General features: G+C 32.5%; 3 protein-coding genes across 5 annotated transcripts; 1 reads left to right on the top strand and 2 right to left on the bottom strand.

The window, feature by feature from the left end:
- The first annotated feature begins 4,566 nt into the window (after nucleotides 1–4,566).
- On the top strand, nucleotides 4,567–8,458 carry LOC111409327 (uncharacterized protein At4g28440-like). 3 transcript variants are annotated; one of them, XM_023039373.1, is made up of 4 exons: nucleotides 4,601–4,723; nucleotides 4,980–4,995; nucleotides 6,352–6,586; nucleotides 7,816–8,458. In XM_023039373.1, exons 3-4 carry the CDS (start codon nucleotides 6,364–6,366, stop codon nucleotides 8,004–8,006), a joined length of 414 nt encoding a protein of 137 aa, XP_022895141.1. In that variant the 5' UTR covers nucleotides 4,601–4,723; nucleotides 4,980–4,995; nucleotides 6,352–6,363; the 3' UTR covers nucleotides 8,007–8,458. The 3 variants fall into 3 exon arrangements, with proteins under 3 accessions (XP_022895140.1, XP_022895141.1, XP_022895139.1); XM_023039372.1 differs by lacking the exon at nucleotides 4,980–4,995 and having other exon boundaries at nucleotides 4,567–4,723; XM_023039371.1 differs by lacking the exons at nucleotides 4,601–4,723; nucleotides 4,980–4,995; nucleotides 6,352–6,586 and adding an exon at nucleotides 6,796–7,048.
- Nucleotides 8,459–9,062: 604 nt separating this feature from the next.
- On the bottom strand, nucleotides 9,063–21,649 carry LOC111409331 (photosystem I assembly factor PSA3, chloroplastic). The gene is made up of 3 exons (XM_023039377.1): nucleotides 21,207–21,649; nucleotides 10,647–10,811; nucleotides 9,063–9,627 (listed from the first exon to the last, which is right to left on the bottom strand). The coding sequence occupies exons 1-3, from the start codon at nucleotides 21,570–21,572 to the stop codon at nucleotides 9,304–9,306; spliced, it is 855 nt and encodes a 284-aa protein (XP_022895145.1). The 5' UTR covers nucleotides 21,573–21,649; the 3' UTR covers nucleotides 9,063–9,303.
- On the bottom strand, nucleotides 17,852–19,464 carry LOC111409329 (UDP-glycosyltransferase 90A1-like). The gene has a single exon (XM_023039374.1). The coding sequence runs from the start codon at nucleotides 19,432–19,434 to the stop codon at nucleotides 18,022–18,024; it is 1,413 nt and encodes a 470-aa protein (XP_022895142.1). The 5' UTR covers nucleotides 19,435–19,464; the 3' UTR covers nucleotides 17,852–18,021.
- Nucleotides 21,650–21,954: the final 305 nt, after the last annotated feature.

A 21,954-nucleotide genomic window follows, 5' to 3' on the forward strand; every position in this document is an offset into this window, starting at 1 on the left:
AGAACTCCCACTATTTCAACAAAGAAAATAAAGAGGGAGTCATTATAGAGAGAGAAGGAAACAAAAAAATACACATTAAGTTTTTCTGCCTTTAAATTTATTAGTTAGTTTAATTTAATCTAAGACATTTATAAAGAAATTTATTTTTATTGTTCCTCCTTTAATACAAAGAGAAAAATCTTTGGTAACACTTCAAGATTTATAAAAATTTATGGTATTACAACTACATTAGTTAGCGAATTAATAAAAGATGAATTTTTTTATAGAAATGAAAGTTTGACAATTACTCCTGATGTTATAATTTTTGGAAAAAATACCTCTATCATTAATACTATAGATTCATCAAAGTTGCAAGTGAAGCGTGGTAGACCTCTAAATTCACCAACAGAAACATAACGAGAAAGTTTAGATTTTGACGAAAATTTAGATAATTTAGAAAGTTTGGAATGTTTAAAACATTTATCTTTAGAAATTTTAAAAATTGATTTTATACTAAGAATTAATAATTTGTAATAAAAAGCCATCTAAGGTAGATAGCATAGATAGAATTTTAGAATTAGTTTATAAGATTCAAATAATAAGAGAAAACCCAATAAAACATTATGCCAAAGATAAAATAGAAGCTAAATTAAAAATCATAAACGAAAATATAAAAATTAGAACCGTAAAAATCAAACATTCAAATCAAGACATAGAAGATTCTAACATACAGATTAAAGATTTATTAGATTTAAAAGTAATAAGACCATCAAATGGTCAACATAGTGAAATTAAAAGAGGAAAAACAAGAATGGCTATAAATTACAAAAGACTAAATGATGATACTATAGAAGATGAATATAAAATATAAGATAAAAACATATTAATAAATAAAATACAATATAGTAAAATATTTTCAAAGTTTGAATATAAATCTAGATTTTGACAAATAAAAGGGGCAAAAGATTCTATTTGTAGAATCCACTGGATAACTTTTACTACGTCACTAGGACATTGAATTGTTAGACATGCATTTTGAATTTAAAAATGCACTATCTGTTTTCAAAGAAAGATGGATAGTATTTTTAATTCTTTCCATTTATTTATGTTATATACACGATATTTAGTACATAGTAAAAATCATAAAGAACATATGAAGTATTTAGATATAGTTTTAAATAAGTTCATAGAAAATTGTCTAATTAAAAGTAAAAAGAAGGAAATAAATAAACAAAAAATGGAGTTTTTAGGAATAATTTTAAGAGAAGGAAAAATAAAGCTGCAACAACGTATAGTACATACAATTTTAGAAATTTCAGATAAAATTGAAAAAACTAAGAAATTATAAGCCTTTTTAGGGATTTTGAATTATGCTAGACATTTTAGTAGACTTAGGAAATAAAGTAGGTTCATTGTATAATAAGTTGTCTAGCAAATGACAAAAACATTTTTATTAGTCAAATATAGTGCTAGTTAAAAAGATTAAAAAAAAAAAGTTCGAAATTTACCATGATTAGAATTACCTTTAGATATCATAGAAAGTTTTAAATTATTTTTAAATACTGAATTTACAATGAGGTTAGATTGTGACGTTATAGTAAAATTTATTTAAAAACAAAATTTGATAAAAATAAGACATAAATTAAAATTGTGTGAGATATTGAATACTTAATTTTCTAACCAATTATTTTCATGGTGCAGATGGATCAGGGGATGATGAACTTTGAGAATATCACTCTAAGAGTGGCTCCATAAGGATCTAATTTCCGATTTAGAGGAAATAATTTAAGAAAAATTCCAGAAAGGAAACGTTGTCTACTAGATAATCTCTGGATAACACGTGACTTTAAACAAATATTAAGCAGTATTAATATTTTAGCTAATCATTTTAGATAGATTCACAATCAAGTAGAAATTTTATTTTATTTTATTTGCAATAATTCAAGGCAAAAATTCTAGTATATATAATTATTGGCCAAAATTATTACAAGAAGTAAAAATATTTTCAGACCATTTTTTCAAAAGATTTTACACATTAGAAGAAACTTTAAATTTTCGTAGAGAAAAGATATGATTTATATATTGAAAAAGTTAGACAAACTATGACCATGCAAACCGCTTTCTCAACCATCATCTTCATTTTCATCAATACAACTTTGTGATAGTTGTGAAATTGTGACCAAGGTTTTTAGATATTTGAATCGTAAAAAGCATTCATTAGAAGAAAAACTACAAATCCTTGAAGATGAGATTATTCATCTCGACAGGCCATTAGTAAATATCAAAATGAGATTCTTAAGTTACAAAATAACTTAAAAAGACTCAGTTTTAGAGATACTGTTGAAAGGTCCATCTTAAAAGATATTGCTTCTACAATAGAAAGACCTATTAAATTAACGGACTCTATAGCTACAGGAAAAGAAAAAGACTATATAAATTAGAATAGAAAATTGGTGATTGTGCTAGTATTGTTAAAAATTCTATAAAGAAGTCAGTCGTACAGGAGATAATCGATTTTTCTCAAATGCTAAGCTACTATTACAAGGAAAATCGATATTTTCTTGAACATTGCCCTAAATACGAATCATCTATTAAAAATTTAGCTTTCTTAGACACAATTATCCTACAATTTCATTTGACTATAAAATCTTTGAAGAAAAAACATTTTTTATCCAACTTTACAGTTTGGCATGATAGATACTATATGCGTATTTTTATACACATCCTTCAGATTCTTCCCACCTAAACTTAAAACAGCTTCTTAATCAGTTAAATTATTACCCTTTAATTATCCAATTCATTTCTAGAGCACCTCTTGCAAATAATGATATAGTAATTCCAACTTATCATTATATTCTAATATACGAATGAGAAAAAAGATTTAGACTTTCTTCGAAGACAAATACTAAAATAGAACTTAGATAAATTGATTACGAAAGATAGATCTTAGAAAACGCGACAATGATAGAAGTTCAAAATAATGATTCCAAACTTATAGCACAGTGAAACAAAGGAGTTATTATCTGTCAAAAACATCTTGCTATAAGAGTTAAAAACATGAAAAATTCTAGTACCAGATATTCAACAAAAAGAGTTATATATGATATCTTTTCAAGAAACAAATAACGAATTAACAGAAAGTCAATCAGATACAGAAAAAGAATAGTGTATATTTGATGGCAAAACTAATTAAATGGATACAGACCTAAAATAAGCCTATATAGAGATGATGGACAAATAGAATAAAAGACTAAGCAAGGACAGATGAATAGTACTCGAAAAACAATTATTAACAAAGAAAGTAAAAAAGGGGGACGTGATACTGAGGGATAACACGATGGTCAGGTTTTGGATTTACTCCCCAATAGTCACCAGTTCAAGTTCCCTAAAGACAATTGAGGTAAGTACCCGACTGTAAATTTTAAAGCCTTATGAGATTAGTCGAGGTATCCGTAAGCAGACTCAAGCGCCCAGGATCGTAAAAAAAAGGAGGGCGTGAAGACGAAATTTTCAAAAGAATCTTTATTATTTTTCATACAACTGTAAAATAACATTTAATTCCTTAATTGTAAATCACACTTATAAAGTTGTATAATATTTATTTCTTTTTAAAAGAATAGACGTGATGTACTGGCGTCTATAAATACTAATATCACACACCAAAAAATACAAAGCACACAATATAACACTTATACTCAAAAATTCTCTCACAATCTTTGTAAATTCAAAAACATCAAATTAAAGTAAGTTCTTTTCATATTTTCTCTTGTTTTATAATTCTCTTTTATTTTATTTATTTTCGGGAATTGTCTAAATGAGAAAACACCAAATAAGCAATTAATTTATTCAAAAGTAATGTTACATTTCCTTTTCAAACACATTTTTAAAGCTCTTAACCCCTTTATTCTGAATTCTATTGTCAAAAGATAAGGTGATTTCCTCTAAGTTAAATTAACTTTTTTGTATTCCAATTAAGGGAGTTTGTTTAAACATTTTTAAACATGATAAAAATCTTTTTGATTAGAGTCTTAATCCTTTTTTAGAAGGTCAAGAAAATAACTAAGAGAGTTAAAGAAAGAAAAAATCTAAAGAAATAAATTTGTTGAACTGTAAAGTGCTGCTCTAAGGCTATTACAAATATGTTGTTTTCAAATTCTGATATTTTATGCCATTAAATAAATATACTTCATCTATTTGTTTTGTTGTTCATTTGGAAGTTTTAAATATATTATTAATATTTGTTTAAAGATTTGAAAAATTGGAAAATTAGTTATTATAGAAAGTTACATATTATCCGCATTAAATAGAAATAAATGTGACTTCTCTTTACAGATCAAAAAATAAATCATTGAACTTTTTATCTTTCAATGTCGAAGTTTTTTAATAAAAGGTTCTAAAGATTGTAAGAAAGTTAAAAAAATTATTGGAATTTTAAGTAAAATATTTTATTGCGTGAATATATGATTTAAAATAAGTAGGGAAAAAAAATGAAAAATAGTAGTTTGAAACAGGGGCTAACAATAGTGATTTTTACCGGGTTAGCAAAAGCTTTAGAATCACGAAACGTGGACGGCAGAGATTAGCTGAGAAAATGCGGAAGATCAACGGTCACAACCCAAAAGAACTTTTCATTCAAAAGGGCGATTTCTTAGTCGGTTCTCGAAATCATTCAGCAGCGGAGTGAAAGAAGATCGCCGAATCACATTCTCGATCTACCAATTCTCAATCTGTGTCCTCGTCAAAGGTAATTCAAATTTCTCATTATTGGATCGATTTTTAATATAGTTATTAGTTTAAAGAATTTCATTTTTCAATTAGTTTGATCTGAAGATTAGGGTTTTTCTATATGAATTTTTATCTCTTTGAAGTATCTCTGTGCATATATATGAGTTGAGCTTTTGACAACTGCGTTTAGGTCTGTTACTTGTAATTATTCAATTAATCGTTCGCATAAGATTTTCTCTCTTTGTGATCTGATTATATTCTTCTTCCTTTCGTAGGTGATTTTAAAGTCAGGTATTGTCCTATCTTGCAATACAATTGAGATAATATATATTTTAGTGTATATGTCTGTACCTGCAAAGTTTAAAAAGGTGCAATTGAGTACTCAGCACCTCGACCTAAGAATAAATCTCAATAAATACCAATAAAAATAAGTTATAAAAAATCGATTAGTAAAGTAGCTAGTAGTAAATCGTCAGTTACCAATATGTTAAGAACACAACTTGGTCGCATGAAAGTAAAACTAATAAAGGGAGAAAAGAGAATGACAGATTTATTCCATAAAATTAAGAACTCCAGAATATTAATTGTTTCGGAGGAAATGCAATACGAAGTTAGCATTTTGATACAGAAAAATGATGAAACTATGATCTTCTAAAATCAATGAGCACGTTTTGCTCCATATTGTCTAGTATTTCCTAAATATGAAAATATAAACTAAGGTAACAATCCACTATTATAATCCTAGACTTTATAGGGTGGAATATTATGTATCTACACTTTATGCATTTTATTAATTTTATGTTTTATTGATCTAGCAATATAGTAAGTTGTAGCCAATCTAGATTTTCATTTTTAGGAAATAATGGACAATGGGTTTTTAAGAGTAAAGATATCTGATTTCCATGTCATTTTTCCTCGTTGGTTGTCACTATTGATTTCTTCTCAATTGCCTTTATTCTCCATCTGCAACAATGTCTTCCCCTTCCCTGTGAAGGCAAAAAAAGAAAGGGCAACAAGGAAAATATTAAGCTACAAAAATATTTAGTTGTCATATGGCACTGTTCACCATTCATCCGCTCTTGAAAAGTTGGCTTGCTTTACGTGCGCTCTTCTTCATTTCCTTATCTAAGTTGATTGTTTTGTGTTTGAAATAATCAAAAAACTCTTAATTATTCTAAGCTATAAGTGACCAGCTTAAGAAGCCGTGGTTAATGATAAAAAGCCACGAAATAAGAAAGAACAAGCTCACAGCTCATACTTCTTGAGGTGCATGCTTCAGCAAGTCAAGACATAAGTCTGGACAAATGGCACTCAAAATGTAATTTCAAGGTTTGTACTGAAAACATCACCTGTGCCACAACTAAAGGGGTAAAGCCTTGGGTGCTTTTCTAAACAATGTGTATATTTATTGTGAAAGTGTTGCTTCCTCTAGTTTGTGCCTGGGCGTTGATCTGTGCAGCAATTTGTTGTCTGAAATGATTTGTATCATGGTATAACATTGCTATTCTTGCAACAAATAGAATATTCTGTCTCCTCTGCTTGTGTGTGTGTTTAAGGGGGAAGGAGGACAGTTATTGGCTTCCATTTGTTTAAAGTTCAATATGCTTTATTTATGCCCTTGATGGGGATTGCATTGCCATATTGTAGGGTTTCTTTCCAATGGCTGAAGCAAAATCAGCTATGAGGAAGCCAGTTTTCACCAAGGTTGATCAGCTCAGGCCTGGAACTAATGGACACAATCTTGTAGTAAAAGTTGTGAGTGCCAATGTGGTAATGCAGAAGGGCAGGCCAGATGGGCCCCAACTACGTCAAATGCGGATTGCCGAATGCTTGGTTGGAGATGAAACTGGGACCATTGTGTTTACAGCAAGGAATGACCAAGGTATGGTAGTGCCGTTGTGCCAATTTTGGTCCTTATCATTATAGTTATGGCATTTTATGATAAATATCTGATGCATTAAGGCCCTTTGTTCACTTCCGTCGTTTACGAATTTCTCCCCTATCACACTTCACTGTCCATTTGGAGTGATATTAAGGCTCTAGTAGCAGCATTTATAGTTGTTGCTGCCCCCTTTATTTCTAACAGGGGATTGCATTGCCATATTGTAGGGTTTCTTTCCAATGGCTGAAGCAAAATCAGCTATGAGGAAGCCAGTTTTCACCAAGGTTGATCAGCTCAGGCCTGGAACTAATGGACACAATCTTGTAGTAAAAGTTGTGAGTGCCAATGTGGTAATGCAGAAGGGCAGGCCAGATGGGCCCCAACTACGTCAAATGCGGATTGCCGAATGCTTGGTTGGAGATGAAACTGGGACCATTGTGTTTACAGCAAGGAATGACCAAGGTATGGTAGTGCCGTTGTGCCAATTTTGGTCCTTATCATTATAGTTATGGCATTTTATGATAAATATCTGATGCATTAAGGCCCTTTGTTCACTTCCGTCGTTTACGAATTTCTCCCCTATCACACTTCACTGTCCATTTGGAGTGATATTAAGGCTCTAGTAGCAGCATTTATAGTTGTTGCTGCCCCCTTTATTTCTAACAATTTCAAATTTGTTCTCATCCTTTAATTTGCTCTTATATTTTTACTTCTCCTTTCTCTGTGCTTCAATAGCTTATGAATATTGATGATGTAGAAGAATTAGCTTTCAGATAATGTGGAATTAGGAATTATTATGCAAGGAATGTAAGCTAATTTGACACAGCTAACTTTATATTTTAGTTTAATATTTAAACTTTGATGTAGATTTGCTGCACTCTCAATTTCCTTGGCTGCTAAGGTTTGTGCATTACCGTTTCCTGTACCTTATCATGTCATGGTTTATTTAGTTTAACATAATTTATTCTTCTACAGATTTTGTTGCGCGATTCACGCACTTAGGGTTTTATTTCTCAATTGGAATTCTGGTTGACTATTATTCATAAGTCGGCCTCTAGTTCACTTTGCAGTTTGCTGTTAGTGAATGCCTTAAGCTAATCATAGTTAACCGTGGTCCGTGAGTTTGGAGTTATAAATTTGGTGTAGCTGCGATTGTGTTCATTTCATATTTATGTAGAATTGAGGTGTGCGAGTCTAATTGCATTTCTGTTGACACATCGATCGTGCAGTGGACCTGATGAAGCCGGAAGCTACAATAATATTACGAAATGCAAAAATTGACATGTTCAAGGGATCAATGAGGCTTGCAGTGGATAAGTGGGGACGTGTAGAAGTTACTGAACCAGCCAGCTTCACTGTCAAGGAAGATAATAACCTGTCGTTGGTGGAATACGAATTGGTCAATGTTTTAGAGGAGTAACTGCTTCAACACAATTCCTTCTATATGGGGTCAAAATATTTAAATCAGGCAGAATGTGGTATTAGGAGATTGGCAGGGTGATAAATTTGTTGTTTTACTGGTCCTTTTGTTTGCTTGATGCACAGGAAGTTCTTGAAGGATTCAGAAGTCGTCTCTATGAATAGAAACTCCAACTGTCCCATGGCAGTTGGCTATCAGTACAGCTGGTGGAGTAATAAGAATCATTCCATAATACATAACATGGGAACCTTGGTTGTCTGTGTTAAAGACACATCGTTGTCCCTGTTATGAGATTTCGTATATATTAATCTTATGTGCAAAGTGCAGTTTCTTAAATGTTTTGAGTTTCATCTGGAATGCTTGATGTTTTTCCTGACATTATTAAGTGAAGATTGTATATGTATTTGTGGATTCTAAGGTTGAAAATCTGAACTTTATGGTTTAGTTGTCTATTACTGTGAGCTTGCGTGAAGTTGCAATGGTCGTTCACTTCTGCCTAGGACGTAACTTTCATGTAGACTTGAATATCAAGCCTTCTTGGGTTACCTTTAGCACTAAAATTACGTGTAAATTGAGCCTTCTTGTTCACCTATAGCACTAAATTTATATGGGTCCAGTTTGGTGGATCCGTGGCAGGTTGGTCTTAGAGGCCATACACGACTCTAGGAGTGGGTCACCTTTAGCACTAAATTTATATGGGTCCGGTTCAATCTGTGATGTGGCAAGCTGGCCTTTGTCATATACACAGCTCAACTTTAGGAGTGGGTCGGTTTGGTTCACGACATAACTGAACCGTGCTTAAAGCATGTCAAACTAGGCCTAAGAAGCTCACATTTGGGCATTCTCTAACGATCTCCTAGAATTTATTATCCATTTCTTCAAGTTGTGATAAATCACAATTTTTTTCCTTGCTTCTTTCTATTATTTGATGGATATTAAGTTCTATTTTTAATTTTTTTTTTAAAAAAAATGGATACTGGAGATGAGAGTAAGAAAAAGGAAAAATAATTTAAGAGTCCAACATTTAATCAACTACTACACATAACAATGAAAATCTTTGTGAAAAACGTAGCAAATAGCTGGCATCAATGAAGGTAATTCATTTAGTTCCCGTTTCTATATTTATATTGACAAAGGACAGAAATTTGTGCTCATCAAAGTATGAAAATTCCTCAATATCAAAATCTAGATCCTTAGGTACTTTCTTGAGCTCTAGATTCCAATTTCTCGTGCCGTCATAACCAATAGGAATTCACCAATTTCGGTTTCACATCAAAGTCATAGGAAATAAGCTGTATCAAGACTTCTCGTCTCCTTGTCTAAGGAATTGTAAATCCTTCATTTGCATTTGCACAGCTTCTTTGGATAAGGGCATAGGCTCCGAAATTTTGATTTCATCTGTTCCTTCGGCCACTCTCTTTGCCTTCTCATTTATGATTGTTTCGATTTGTGGCTGCCCAACTGTGGGGAATACGGCATTGAGTATGATACGTAGTAGTCTTTCATCTTCTTCTTCCAACGGATCTCTCCCATAGCAACATACATAAATAGCTTCAAGGGCCTTCTCAGCACGAACTACCATTGGAATAGATGGGACCGGAGATCTTAGTTTTGCCCTTTTCTGCAGAGAAGACAATCAACTTCTTGCATTAGTAAGTTAAAAATTGACAAAAGAAACGTCAATAGACCTAAATAACGTCTCTGCTTCTATTCCTCCAATGACACAGTAACAGATCCTCTTTCCGGAGGGGATTGATGAGCAACAAGCATAAGGCTTGCCTGCTAGTGCTCTATAATGTACATCTATAGTAATGATTTTTAGCAAACTTTAACTCTTATGTTCTATGGTTTTTGGTCTCACACTAGAACTATAGAATGTATAGCCAATTTATCAGCACCAGCTGCTTACACATTGAAGGTAGCACAAGTTTGATGAGCCAAAAACCAACTGAAGCAGGATCACTCATTATTAGTATAGTTTGATCTTCTCAATTGTGAAGTTCATATAGCTTTTTGTTAAAACTAGAAACCAATTGAGTCATTACAAAGTACAAGTTATAATTGCATTAAATTTGCAGGATTTTCCAAGTTCTAAAGGAGAATTAAACACAAAACTCAGTACTTTTCTCGACCAATTTTGCATTACAAGGCAAATTGTATGATTGCAAATCATGTGTTGTAAATATTGATTCATTACTCAACCATGTAAATGAGAGCCACAAAGGGAAATCTTATTTTCCGCTCGACTAGGGTACTTCATGGTTTATATTTCGTGAAATGTTGGTGTCGAACAAACTTGTCTACAAGTTTAAGCATTTAGGAGAGAAATTACAAGTTTATATATCCATATTTTATTTCACACACTACTTTCATGATTATATTATTTCGTGAAAAGTTGGTATTGGCACTTACGCTCTAATGGAAAGTACTAGTTTATCTATCTACATCTTATCTTTAACACGTAATTTTACATGCTGGTCAGGTTCAATTTTTCTATCAAAAGAAAACATGTGAGATAAGACTCGAGAACCACCTTATCTCAAAGCTCGTAGACATCAAAATCCGTCAACAGTTCTTTTGTAATCTAGGAAAAGCAAGATCTACTGACAGTAAAAGAATACAGCTTCCCAACAAACTAACCTCTCTTGCTTCGTTCATCATTGCAATAAAATTTTCTTCTTCAAATTCAATATCGTTTGAAATCCGAAGCCTTGCAACCCCTTCCAATATCTCCTCAGATTTGAGCAAACCAGCTCCAACTGCAGCCAACCAACAGCACAGAAGAACATACAGAGGATCCCCTGCCTATACATAAACCCCATGCCAGAATCTTAATTCCAAAACAATTTATATTCCTTATATAATAATCATATAACAAGCTATAGAAAATATTATTCGATTAATCTGCATCAGAAACCTAGTAATCTGGAACTAATAAATCAATCATTCCAAGAGATTATTGTAATATTCTTAATGAGTCCTCCATTGCAAAACTAAGCTTGAGTTATGGATTTACAACTACTTGGGCACTCTTCCCTTACAAGTTGCTTTCGAGTTTTGCTAAGCCGACAGTTTTGTTGACATTTCATTACGTGGCTGGCAATCTGGCCACTTATTTGAATAGGAATAAGCCACTTGTACATTCTTTTGTTCACGTTATGGTTGACACTCCATTGATTTCCAAATTGAAATGGGCAGGAAAGTATGCTTCATTTTAAAACTGTCCGCTTATGTTACGACACACGGCACAATGTCGAAATGATGTCAAACAAAGTGTACATGTAACATGACTTGTTCAAATCAATGGCCAGAGTTTTTACAGGTGATGGAATGTCTAACCAAGATGTCCAAAATGAATGTGCTATCTGTTGTCGGAAATTCGACTAACGCAATCAAAAGAAGAAATAAAATAAGCAGAAAAATAGACAGTAAATGAAGCGAGGTATGCCAATAAAGTAAGCAAATCTCCTTAAGACAGATTTCGCCCCCCAATGAAGTGCAAACGGGATTATGGACGTCTGTCTCCCAAGATACAACGCTCCTTCCAAAGTCGATACTGCACAATACCAACCTTGTCGGTCGAACCAATGAATGATCGTACTTGAACGGAATAATGACGGAAGTATAAGAGATTTTTTACGAGCAGAATATGGAGATAGAAGAATGTAGAAATCAATTGAATTCGTAATTGATTTGGTGTGTCAAAAAACGAATCTGGGGGTCCCTATTTATAGAGATTGAAGTGTCTCATGGAACAGGTGTGTGACATTTCAGGAACTGGTTTTAATAACTACACACTATATTTTTATATTATATAAAAAAATTCATAAATTTTACATGTTGTCACATTTATATCCCAAACTTTTTTTAATCAATTCTTATTCTTAAGTCAATATAAATCGGTCGTGCTTATAGTTTCATTCCAAAATTTTCTTTAATATAGAATAAAAAGACTCTTTTGTCTATTGTACTTTTAGAAAAGCAAAACAAATAATAATGCGAAAATGAGATTAAATATTTGACCATCGCTTTAAAGCACATTAACAATATTTTTTTAACTAAAATCATAATTAAGGATATTGTAAAATAATGAGATAATTATTGATGATTATTTAGTGTTATCATAATACATAAATAAGTTTTATCCAGTCTAGAAAATCTATTTTATTTCAATTATAACTTTTATTTTGGACATATAAATATAGGGTATTGGTTCTTGATAATACACACAAGTCTACTGATTTTTCTATATTTTCTTTCTTTCTTTTAGTTTTATAACACGTTATTAGCACAATAATCCCAATACATGAAACTTGCCCCGTCAAATGAATTCTTTTTTCTGATTCTCTCATATATATATATATATATATATATATATATTGAAAATTGTGAAAAAAGGGGGGATTGAAAGTGGGTGAATTGACTGCCACGTACGTATATTGTATTCAAGTTTCGTGGGTAGACTTTTGCTCCCAAATTATCCAATTTACAGAGGGATTTTTCAGAAATAAAAGAAAAGTATTTGAAGTATAGGATGTTGAAATATAGCGCCTTTAATCATCGCGGAACCATCCAGCTAAGTTCAATGCAATAGGCAAATCAAAAATTCATATTTGTGCAACAGGCAATTGATTCCATAATTTTTGTTCCATAATTAAAAAATAAATAAATAAAAATATGACGATTATTTTTTCATTAAAAAATTGCATGTGATGTATTTAATTATTTGTTTCTTGTTTATCATTCGATTAATTATGAAGTTCATATTTTTTTTAAATACATATTATAGTTTATAATTTTAGTTTCTAAAGCCTCTTTATTACAAATAATTTGTTGGTGCTCCTGAAGTAGTACAACACTGTTAATATTCTAAATGAAGATAATTGCTTCTAAAGAAGCACTAATCTCGAAATATTTATATTCTATTAGAAAGCACGTACTTGAAAAGTTCGTATTTTTAAATAATAATTCGTTGTTGATCCCGAAGAGTACAACACTATTAATATTCCAGAAATATATTATTTAATCCCAAAGAGCAAGAATTATAATTTTCAATATTTCAGAAAAATGTTGATGTGTTGTTCATGAAAAGCATAAATTACAATTTTTTAATTTTCGAATGAAGATATTGATTTATTACTTTTGAAGAAGCAATAATAAAATATAAAGTTTGATTAATTGCTATTGAAGAAGCAATAGTAAAATACGAAGTACTCCCGAAGAAGTACAATTCTACAAATATTAATATTTGTCTAGAAAACATACTCATGAAAAGTTAATATTTTTAAACAATAATTTATTGGTACTCATGATATTGCACAATATTATTAATATTCTAGAAGGAATATTATTGCTCCTGAAGTTGCACACTATTATTGACAGATATTTTAGTTAGACTTTACTTTTTCCCGAAGAGCATAATTAAATACGATCTAACATAAATTATGTTTTTATTCTTGAAAAGTAAATTTTTATACAATTTATTATTTTGAATAATAACATGTTATTGTTTCTAGAGAGCATAACACCACGATTCCAATATTTTAAATGAATATTGATATTGCTCTTAAAGAAGCGATAATAAAATACAACATGCTCTTGAAATAACACATATTTTGAAGAATATATCATGTATAATTTATGAATTTGTTTTTATCCCTAAAGGAAAACATACGACTTAAGTCATGTGAACATTGATCATTATATAATTATATAATATTTAATCATATTCTTTAAAATTAAGTAACTGTATTATATCTTATACGGAACCAAAAGTTCAATTCAATTTTATTGTTTGGCATGACCAGTTGGACAATCACTGGACCAACAATGATGCCGAAAAAAATTCAAATGGATAATCATTAAAGAACCAAAAGATTTTTCAATCCAATGAAATTCTATATGATGTTTGTTCTCTTTCGTGAAATTATTTTATTGATCATCAATAGTTAAAACAGGGACTGAATTCCCTATATTTCAAAAAATTAATCATGATGATAAAAGGGCCCTCATATCTTTCACGTTGATCATCTAAATATTATTTGTATTTAATAGATTTGATACATATACTAGATGATTGTATAGTGTTTGCAACCTAAAGTTTGCAAAGTTACTACTCAAATTTTAAATTATGAACATAATTTTCAAATTATACAATAAAAAATTGAGTCTTTTTAATGCTAGTGGGCATAAATCTCAACATTTTAATGAGTGTTTGTTGGGATGTTGATAAATTGTTTGTTAAAAGCTTCCAATTAATTTAATTGAGAACAAAGTATATTCCTATTTTTATTTCATCATGTCAAAATCATAGTTCTCCCGTTATAATTAGTTTACGGTGAGAGCCTAATTTTTTTCATCTAATTATTTTCACAGTGCAGCGTAAAATTAAACCACCATAATGCACTAAGATGGAAAGTAAAGAATGTTGAAAATAAATAGGGAGTTTTAACCATTTTCTCAAATGGGTGATATTTGATAGCACAATTTGCTTATTCTCAATTTAATTGAATGATTCTCTTAGTATTAGAGGGAGGAATTAAGAAGTTGAAAATAATGTATAAATGTATCATCATCTAAATTCTCATAAAAGATCACTCGAATAAGAAGTTAGAAATATAATTTATTTAGATGCATTTATTGATCAAAGAAAAAAACAATATTTCACGCACAAATTTTAAATGTTCCAATACAAATTGATATCCTAAGAGGGTAATTTGATAACATTATATTTGACATATTTGTGTTATGCTTGAAGCATGGAAGCATTCGATTCTAATAAAAAAAAAAATTTCAAATGAAGATGAAGCAATTAGCAAAGATGGTCCCAATTAAGAAGGCATATACTTTTGATGAGTATTTAGACATAACAAATTATAAAATCTCAGAAGAGGTTCGTTACCTGATATGTTGAAAGTTGAGACATCTCAATAAATTTTGTCATTATGGAAAAAGAAATATAATCGAAAAGAAGAATTGTCGACAATATTTTTGCAGGTGATGTACTATACTATATTATATTATGAATATCAAGGATATCGAAATCAATTTTGTCATAAATCAAAATAATGATTGGCAAAATAAAATGGATGCGTTCCTAGTAAAATTGAACTTACTAGAAAAACCTGAAATTTCTGGATCTATAATCCGAACACGAAAAGGTGTATATTTATGCAAAATGAAAATGAAAAAGTAAAGTCCTAATATGAAATATACAACTTTTTACATAATAAATATCGTGAAGATTTATATAAATAGATAAGTTATCATGTGGTGGATGTAATTACAAGTCTCTATTTCATTAAAGTGACAATGCATGAAATTTGATATACATATTACGAATTTGATTATAGCCAATGCATCTGGCGTGGCTACTAATGTTACCTTGAAAGATTTAATATGCTTGAAGCATAATTCAAGTGATATTATCATGAGGGGGAGTAAATACACATTGTACTCTTTTTTCTTGACCAAGGTTTTGTCTCATTGGATTCTCCTGACAAGGTTTTTAATGAAACGACTTTTATAGCGTATTCAAATGAATTATGTACTCTTTTTCATTCATTAGGATTTTTATCACATGGTTTTTCCTAATAAGGTTTTATTGAGGCATATTTTTTGTATAATGATATCCTTAACCTACAAGGCATTTACCCTCAAGAAGTATACTCTTATGTGAAACGCTCGACGAGATCACCAAGAACTATTTTCGAATCATCATGTTATCACAGTTATTAAAGGATGATAAATATCTCTTATGAAGAAGGTGTTATTTGAAGACTATGAAAGATAACATGAGACATGCTTCATCTGAAGTTGTAATTTTGAAGATATTGATGTACGAGACATGAATAGCTTGATACAAGAGTTGAAATCCGGGGGAGGGGGGTATTTGTACTCTTTTTCTTTCGATCAAGTTTTGTCTTATTGGATTTTATTGACAAGATTTTAAAGAGAAAGCAATTTATTATTCCAAATTATTTGTACTCTTTTTTTATTTGTTGGCATTTTTGTCCCATCAGATTTTATTTTATTTTTTATTTTTTGTCAAACATGTTTCAATGAGATAGTTATTATACAAATAATCATCAAAGGGGAAGAGTTGTAAAATAATGAGATAATTATTGATGATTATTTAATGTCATCATGATACATAGATAAGTTTTATCTAATCTAGAAGATCTATTTCATTTCAATTGTAACTCTTATTTTGGATTCTATAAATATAGGGTATTAGTTCTTAATAATATGCACAAATCTATTGATTTCTCTATATTTTCTTTCTTTCTATTTAGTTTTATAACAAAGAACAAGATATTCTGATTAATGGAATGTTATAAATAAGAATGTGATGTAGAAAGAAAATAATTATATACGTGTGATAATACATAAAAGTTAATTTAATGCAATTAAAATATGGTGTGAATATAACTATCAAACGTATAATAATTAATCCTTTAGTTATTTTTTAATTTATTTAAAGAGGGAGGCTTATAATTTGAAATCCAAATTTTCAGACTTAACATAAAACTTGAATGTCACAAATATAATTTTATAAAAGATAAGTCCCCCTTTGCCCAATTGGAATCTCTTTATATATAAAATAATGGAAATACACAAATATATATAAGTCACATAAAGGATCTTCGAGTGATTGGATTACACACATGTTGAGAGAAAATTCAGAAAAAATTATGTCCTTTTGCTGGATGAAGCTTCCAACATGTTTCTAGCCGAGTTTTAGGATTTTGCCCATTTTGTTGCTTAATGGAGTTTTAGTCATCGACGTAGTTTTCATTCAATTGTACCTCGATGATTGAGGTACGAATGTTCAACGATACTTGGGCATGCCATGGGGCCTAAGTGGAGAATAATTATTTCAGTACGTAACCGACACCTCTTTAGAAAGGAATTTCCATGTGAAACCTTGACCCTAAAGCGTGAAGGACCTTCTCATGTGACACGTTCTTGATATTGATGGGTTCTTCACTGAACCCGCTTAAATATCTCATTTAATGACTCACCAGCTTCTTGTGTGGATACATTTTGCTAGGCGTGGATGAATTAGTGCACCAAGTGATTAAGTCAATAAAGTGTGCTCATCAATTAATTGAGGTATCAAATCGGTTCCACCACGACTCACTCTCTTACCTCCCGTTTGACTCCCATTTTTTCGAATTAAAAATGATGGAATAGTTTTTTTTTTTTTTGAAAAATGAGGGTTGAAAAAGAAGGAAAGATTTTCGATTTACGTATAATATTATTTTATGAAAGATTATGTGGTTAAAAATAGAAGAGAGAAAAGTAGAATATAATGGAATGAAAATTAATGAGGGCCAGACGAAGGCTAAATTACATTTTATTTTTCTCTTTCCTATTTCAATGACACAATCTTTCATAAAATAATATTACGTGTAAGTTGAAAACTTTTTATTCTTTTTCAACCATTTACTTTTCAAAAAGACATTATTCTAGCTATTTTCATTTCAAAAAATAGGGTCAAACAGGGACTTGAACAACTTAAAGAACTAATCGAGCAGATCATTTGACTACAAATAAGAAATCCTTCCACACTGCCGATCTAGGCTCCATTGGTTCAGCCCCCTGATAGTTCGATGTCCTCAAAATTTGTGGGCACAAGTCAAAATAAAAGGAAACCGATTATTTGTAGACTATGAATTAAGAATTATTCCTAAGTACGAGGAAAGTTTTACAGGTTTCCTACACAGCAGCACATCATTCTTTTCTTTTCTTTTTTTTCGTCGATGATTTTTTTCCATGTGTTATTATTTATGGAACCGTTCTATGAAAGAAATATGTACATGTAGCATGGTGCAAAAACATACTTCTTAAAGCAAACTTTATAATTAGGCCAAACATGCCACAACATCTTTACTCCTATTACTCTCCACTGGTATAATTTTGCAGCAAGGTGACTACTTCACTCAAACTATGAACAAAATTAAATTACTCGATTATTTATGAAAACTAAATTTTATTTAGAAGTAACTTTTCTTTACTTTTCTGGCTGATTTTGCAAATAAATCTCTTTAATGAGTTGGTTTAGTGTATGCCAAGACGAGCCTCCCTCCATCATGGAGTTCCTTGCTGCTTCGGCTACTTGCTTCACCTTCTTCCTCACCTCTTCTCCTTTTTCTCCTTCCATAAGTTCTTTCACTTTATTCTTCAAGCTCTCCGCCTGCACAAATTTGTTTCCCGACCCATTAACTGTTTCGACCCGTAACCCGATTTTAATCTCTTCCACAACCATTTTTGCATTCAGGGGTTGCTCCGCCATCATTGGCCATGCCAGTATCGGAACTTCTGCGCTTATGCTCTCCAACACCGAGTTCCAGCCGCAATGACTCAGAAATCCCTGCACGATTTCGTGTTCAAGAATCCGTTTCTGATCAACCCATTCTTTTACTATGATTCCTCTTTCCTTTATCCTGTCTTCAAATTCGTCACCTAATTCTCTTCCACTCTTTCTCACCACCCACAAGAAGCTCACTTTCGATTCTTCCAGGCCACGAGCGATTTCTGTTAATTGTGTCGATGATATTTCTGCTTGGGACCCGAATGCAACGTACAGAACTGGTTTTTTCTTTGCCAGTTTTTGATCCAGCCATTTAATCCATGTACATTCCTGGTGCAATACCGGCTCCATTTTTGGTGGTCGGGCCATGCACAAGGGGCCGACACAGAATGCTTTTGGTTTAGACTCACAGTTCCAGTACTCCACGTACAGTGGCTCGAGCTCGTAGAAACTGTTAACCAGTAGGCCATAGCTTTGGGAGAGGGCTGTGCCCATCTCCATTATGAAATCGAATAGAGGACCTGACGGGTACCGTTGATTAAACGGGTAGTCAAAGTCATTCCTGGTGAGCTTAATCCATGGAAAGCTGCTGAGAGTGAAAGGTTCGTCGGCGGACTCGTGTAATGATAGTAATCCATTAATAACTGCTTCTCTGTTAATTGAATTGACGTAGTTGCTCATACCATCGAATCCCAGCTGTTGAATGCCAAATTTTATGGCGGATTCCACCGTCCAATGGAGGAACAGATCTGATACGATACAGGTGACGTGAGGAATTTTTTGCAGCGCACCTTCAAAATAGGGCTGCATGAGTTTCGTGGCTTTGGCAAAGGAGAAGAAGAGAGACATGGACGGGAGTTTGTCCGTGCTCTCAATTTCAGGAGGTATTCCGGGAATGTTTCCCGGAAATGGAAGGTCTATGATGGTAATATCATCGCCGGAAAGAGATTGAACGATGTACGGACGATTTTCCAGGGTTGTGAAGAGGGTTACCGCGCAGCCGCGATAGAGGAGGAGGCGAGCAAGTTGGAGGAGGGGTAGAGTATGCCCTTTGGACATGAATGGAAACAGAACCACGTGTGGTTTGGGATTGTAAGAAGAAAGAAGAGACATTTTCTTTGGTTTGTGTGAAGGAAATTCTTATAAGCTTATGGTTATATAGCCCCGTTTAGCGAAAATTAAAATGGGTTTTGCCATTTAGAGTCACTATAGCAGGTCTTGTCAAATGACAGCCACCTCGGCCTGTTGACAGGGCCTGTTATTTGGCACTATCATTATAGCAGATTCCAATTAAAATAGACATTTTAATTCATGTCAAAGTATAAAAGTTTATTTTCATCATATATTTCATAAAATTTACAATTTTTAAATTGTATATTTCATCAACTTTTATAAAAATTGATTGAAAATCTAATTTTAATAACTTCGTTTGCAAATGGGGTGTGGTCTTTTCATGAGTTGGAAATAGACTAAGGCCCCCTTTGGAAGGAATTTTGAGAATTGATTTTTGACCGTTAAAAGAAAAGTGGGGTCCACCTGTGAAAGAAGAAGTCAAAAATTACGGTTGATATAGTGAATAACAGTAAAAAAATCAATTTTTTGGGGTGAGGCTCTAATTAGCACCGACCAAAATGATTTTAAGAAAATTTTCTATATATAGGGGGGTGTTTGATTGTCATTTTTATGTAAAAATACATTTTAAAATAGTAACTTGATGAGAAGTAATGAATGATCGTACTTGAACGGAATAACGACGGAAGTATAAGAGATTTTTTATGAGCAGAATATGGAGATAGAAGAATTTAGAAATCAATTCAATTGGTAATTGATTTGGTGTGTCAAAAAACGAATCTGGGGTCCCTATTTATAGAGATTGAAGTGTCTCATGGAACAGGTGTGTGACATTTCAGGAATTGGTGCACCACTTGGTCTGATTCGTCTTAGCCATTGGATCGCACTATTTTTATGATCTGACGGCCCAGATTGAACCATGAAGTGAAGTGTCCATTCATCATGCCTATTCACCAATTTCTGAACAGTCACAGCCATACGGATGCCATGCGTACACCTAACCGCCATGCAGGACGAAGGGACGCGACCTACCACTCGTGCGCCACCTAGAATGCCAACTCATCGAGCCTTGTGCTGCCACGTCATCGAACCACGAGTCCATTTCCGAAAACTATAAGGCTCCCCAGCTCCTCGCGACGATGCGTACGTGCGAAGTGCCAAGTGCGCCTCTAAAGCGCCCAATGCGTACTTTGCGACGTGCGCGTGCCGGGACCGGGACCGGGTCCGGGTCCGGGTCCGGGGAATGGTGCTAGTGGTGCGAAGCACCACTCTAGTGGTGACTAGCCTTTGGCTAGTTTGCTAGCCTTTGGCTAGCTAAAGTTAGCCAAGTGGTAGGTAACATATTAAATTATATATTATTTACACAACCCACTATATAAACAAGACTATTTTCTTGTAAACTTTCGATGTGGGACTCCTTTCCATATAAAAACCACTTAAAATGGGCTTATCAACATATGGGCCTATATTGGAGACTTTTCCAATTCACTTAAATTAATTGCAATGACCCATATCATTAAATATTACATTTAATATTTTAAACCCAAATCAAACCCAAATCAAATTCAATTAATTCCAACACTATCAGTGCGAGTTCTGCCTATTTAAGGTTATAACAGAATTTAGACACCCTTCTAGGGATGCTTTTTATGTCGGGGCGATCAAGAGTGGACTACTTTTCTGCAAGACTGGGCCAGTGAAGTCTTGTTACAGCCTGCTAGGCAACCTCCCTTTCAAGCCGGTTTTAAGAATAAATTTGGGTATTTCAGGAATGAAAATCAGGGGGAAAAAAATAAAATTGAGAGAAGAAGTACCCGGCCACGTCGATCTTTGAACTCATAGAAAGCTCTAGAATCATTAATGGAGCATTTCTTTCCAACCTTTCTTCTGAATTCCGCAAAATCAATAAAATCGCCTCCAACGCCTCCTTCGTCACTAAAAATCCTGGCTACAAGCCCGACAACAGGGAGTGAACCGATGACCTTATTAGCAAAACTTGAAATGGAATTCTTTTCTTCCATATAAGCATAAACTCCATTTGGTTTAGAGCCCTGGGGCCTCCTGGGAGTTCTACGGAAGTATAGCAAAAATGGCGAGGTGGGTTTGCAGGAGGAGAAGGGGACAAGGTGGGCATTTGCAGAAGAATGGAGTTGAGTTTGGAGAGAGGAGAGTGCCACCATGTTAGGAGTTGATCTTCGTCAATTTTTGGCCTCTCGTTTATGTCTACTGAAGTGATGAGCATGGATGGATATCAATTATGTCAAGATGACGAATCTCAACATACCCAAACCACAATTTTTAATAACTACACACCATATTTTTATATTACATAAAAAAATTCATAAATTTTACATGTTGTCACATTTATATCCCAAACTTTTTTTAATCAATTCTTATTCTTAAGTCAATATAAATCGGTCCTGCTTATAGTTTCATTCCAAAATTTTCTTTAATATAGAATAAAAAGACTCTTTTGTCTATTGTACTTTTAGAAAAGCAAAACAAATAATAATGCGAAAATGAGATTAAATATTTGACCATCGTTTTAAAGCACGTTAACAA

This window comes from Olea europaea, chromosome 14, assembly GCF_002742605.1.
Source record: "Olea europaea var. sylvestris chromosome 14, O_europaea_v1, whole genome shotgun sequence".
In the NCBI taxonomy this organism is placed as follows: domain Eukaryota; kingdom Viridiplantae; phylum Streptophyta; class Magnoliopsida; order Lamiales; family Oleaceae; genus Olea; species Olea europaea.

Coding starts and splice junctions, on each gene's coding strand:
- LOC111409331 (XM_023039377.1), bottom strand. CDS start 21,572: ATGGTGGCACTCTCCTCTCTCCAAACTCAACTCCATTCTTCTGCAAAT. Junction 10,812..21,206: donor TCAAAGATCGACGTGGCCGG/GTACTTCTTCTC, acceptor GTTTATGTATAG/GCAGGGGATCCTCTGTATGT. Junction 9,628..10,646: donor TGATGAACGAAGCAAGAGAG/GTTAGTTTGTTG, acceptor TCTTCTCTGCAG/AAAAGGGCAAAACTAAGATC.
- LOC111409327 (XM_023039372.1), top strand. CDS start 6,364: ATGGCTGAAGCAAAATCAGCTATGAGGAAGCCAGTTTTCACCAAGGTT. Junction 6,587..7,815: donor TACAGCAAGGAATGACCAAG/GTATGGTAGTGC, acceptor TCGATCGTGCAG/TGGACCTGATGAAGCCGGAA.
- LOC111409329 (XM_023039374.1), bottom strand. CDS start 19,434: ATGTCTCTTCTTTCTTCTTACAATCCCAAACCACACGTGGTTCTGTTT.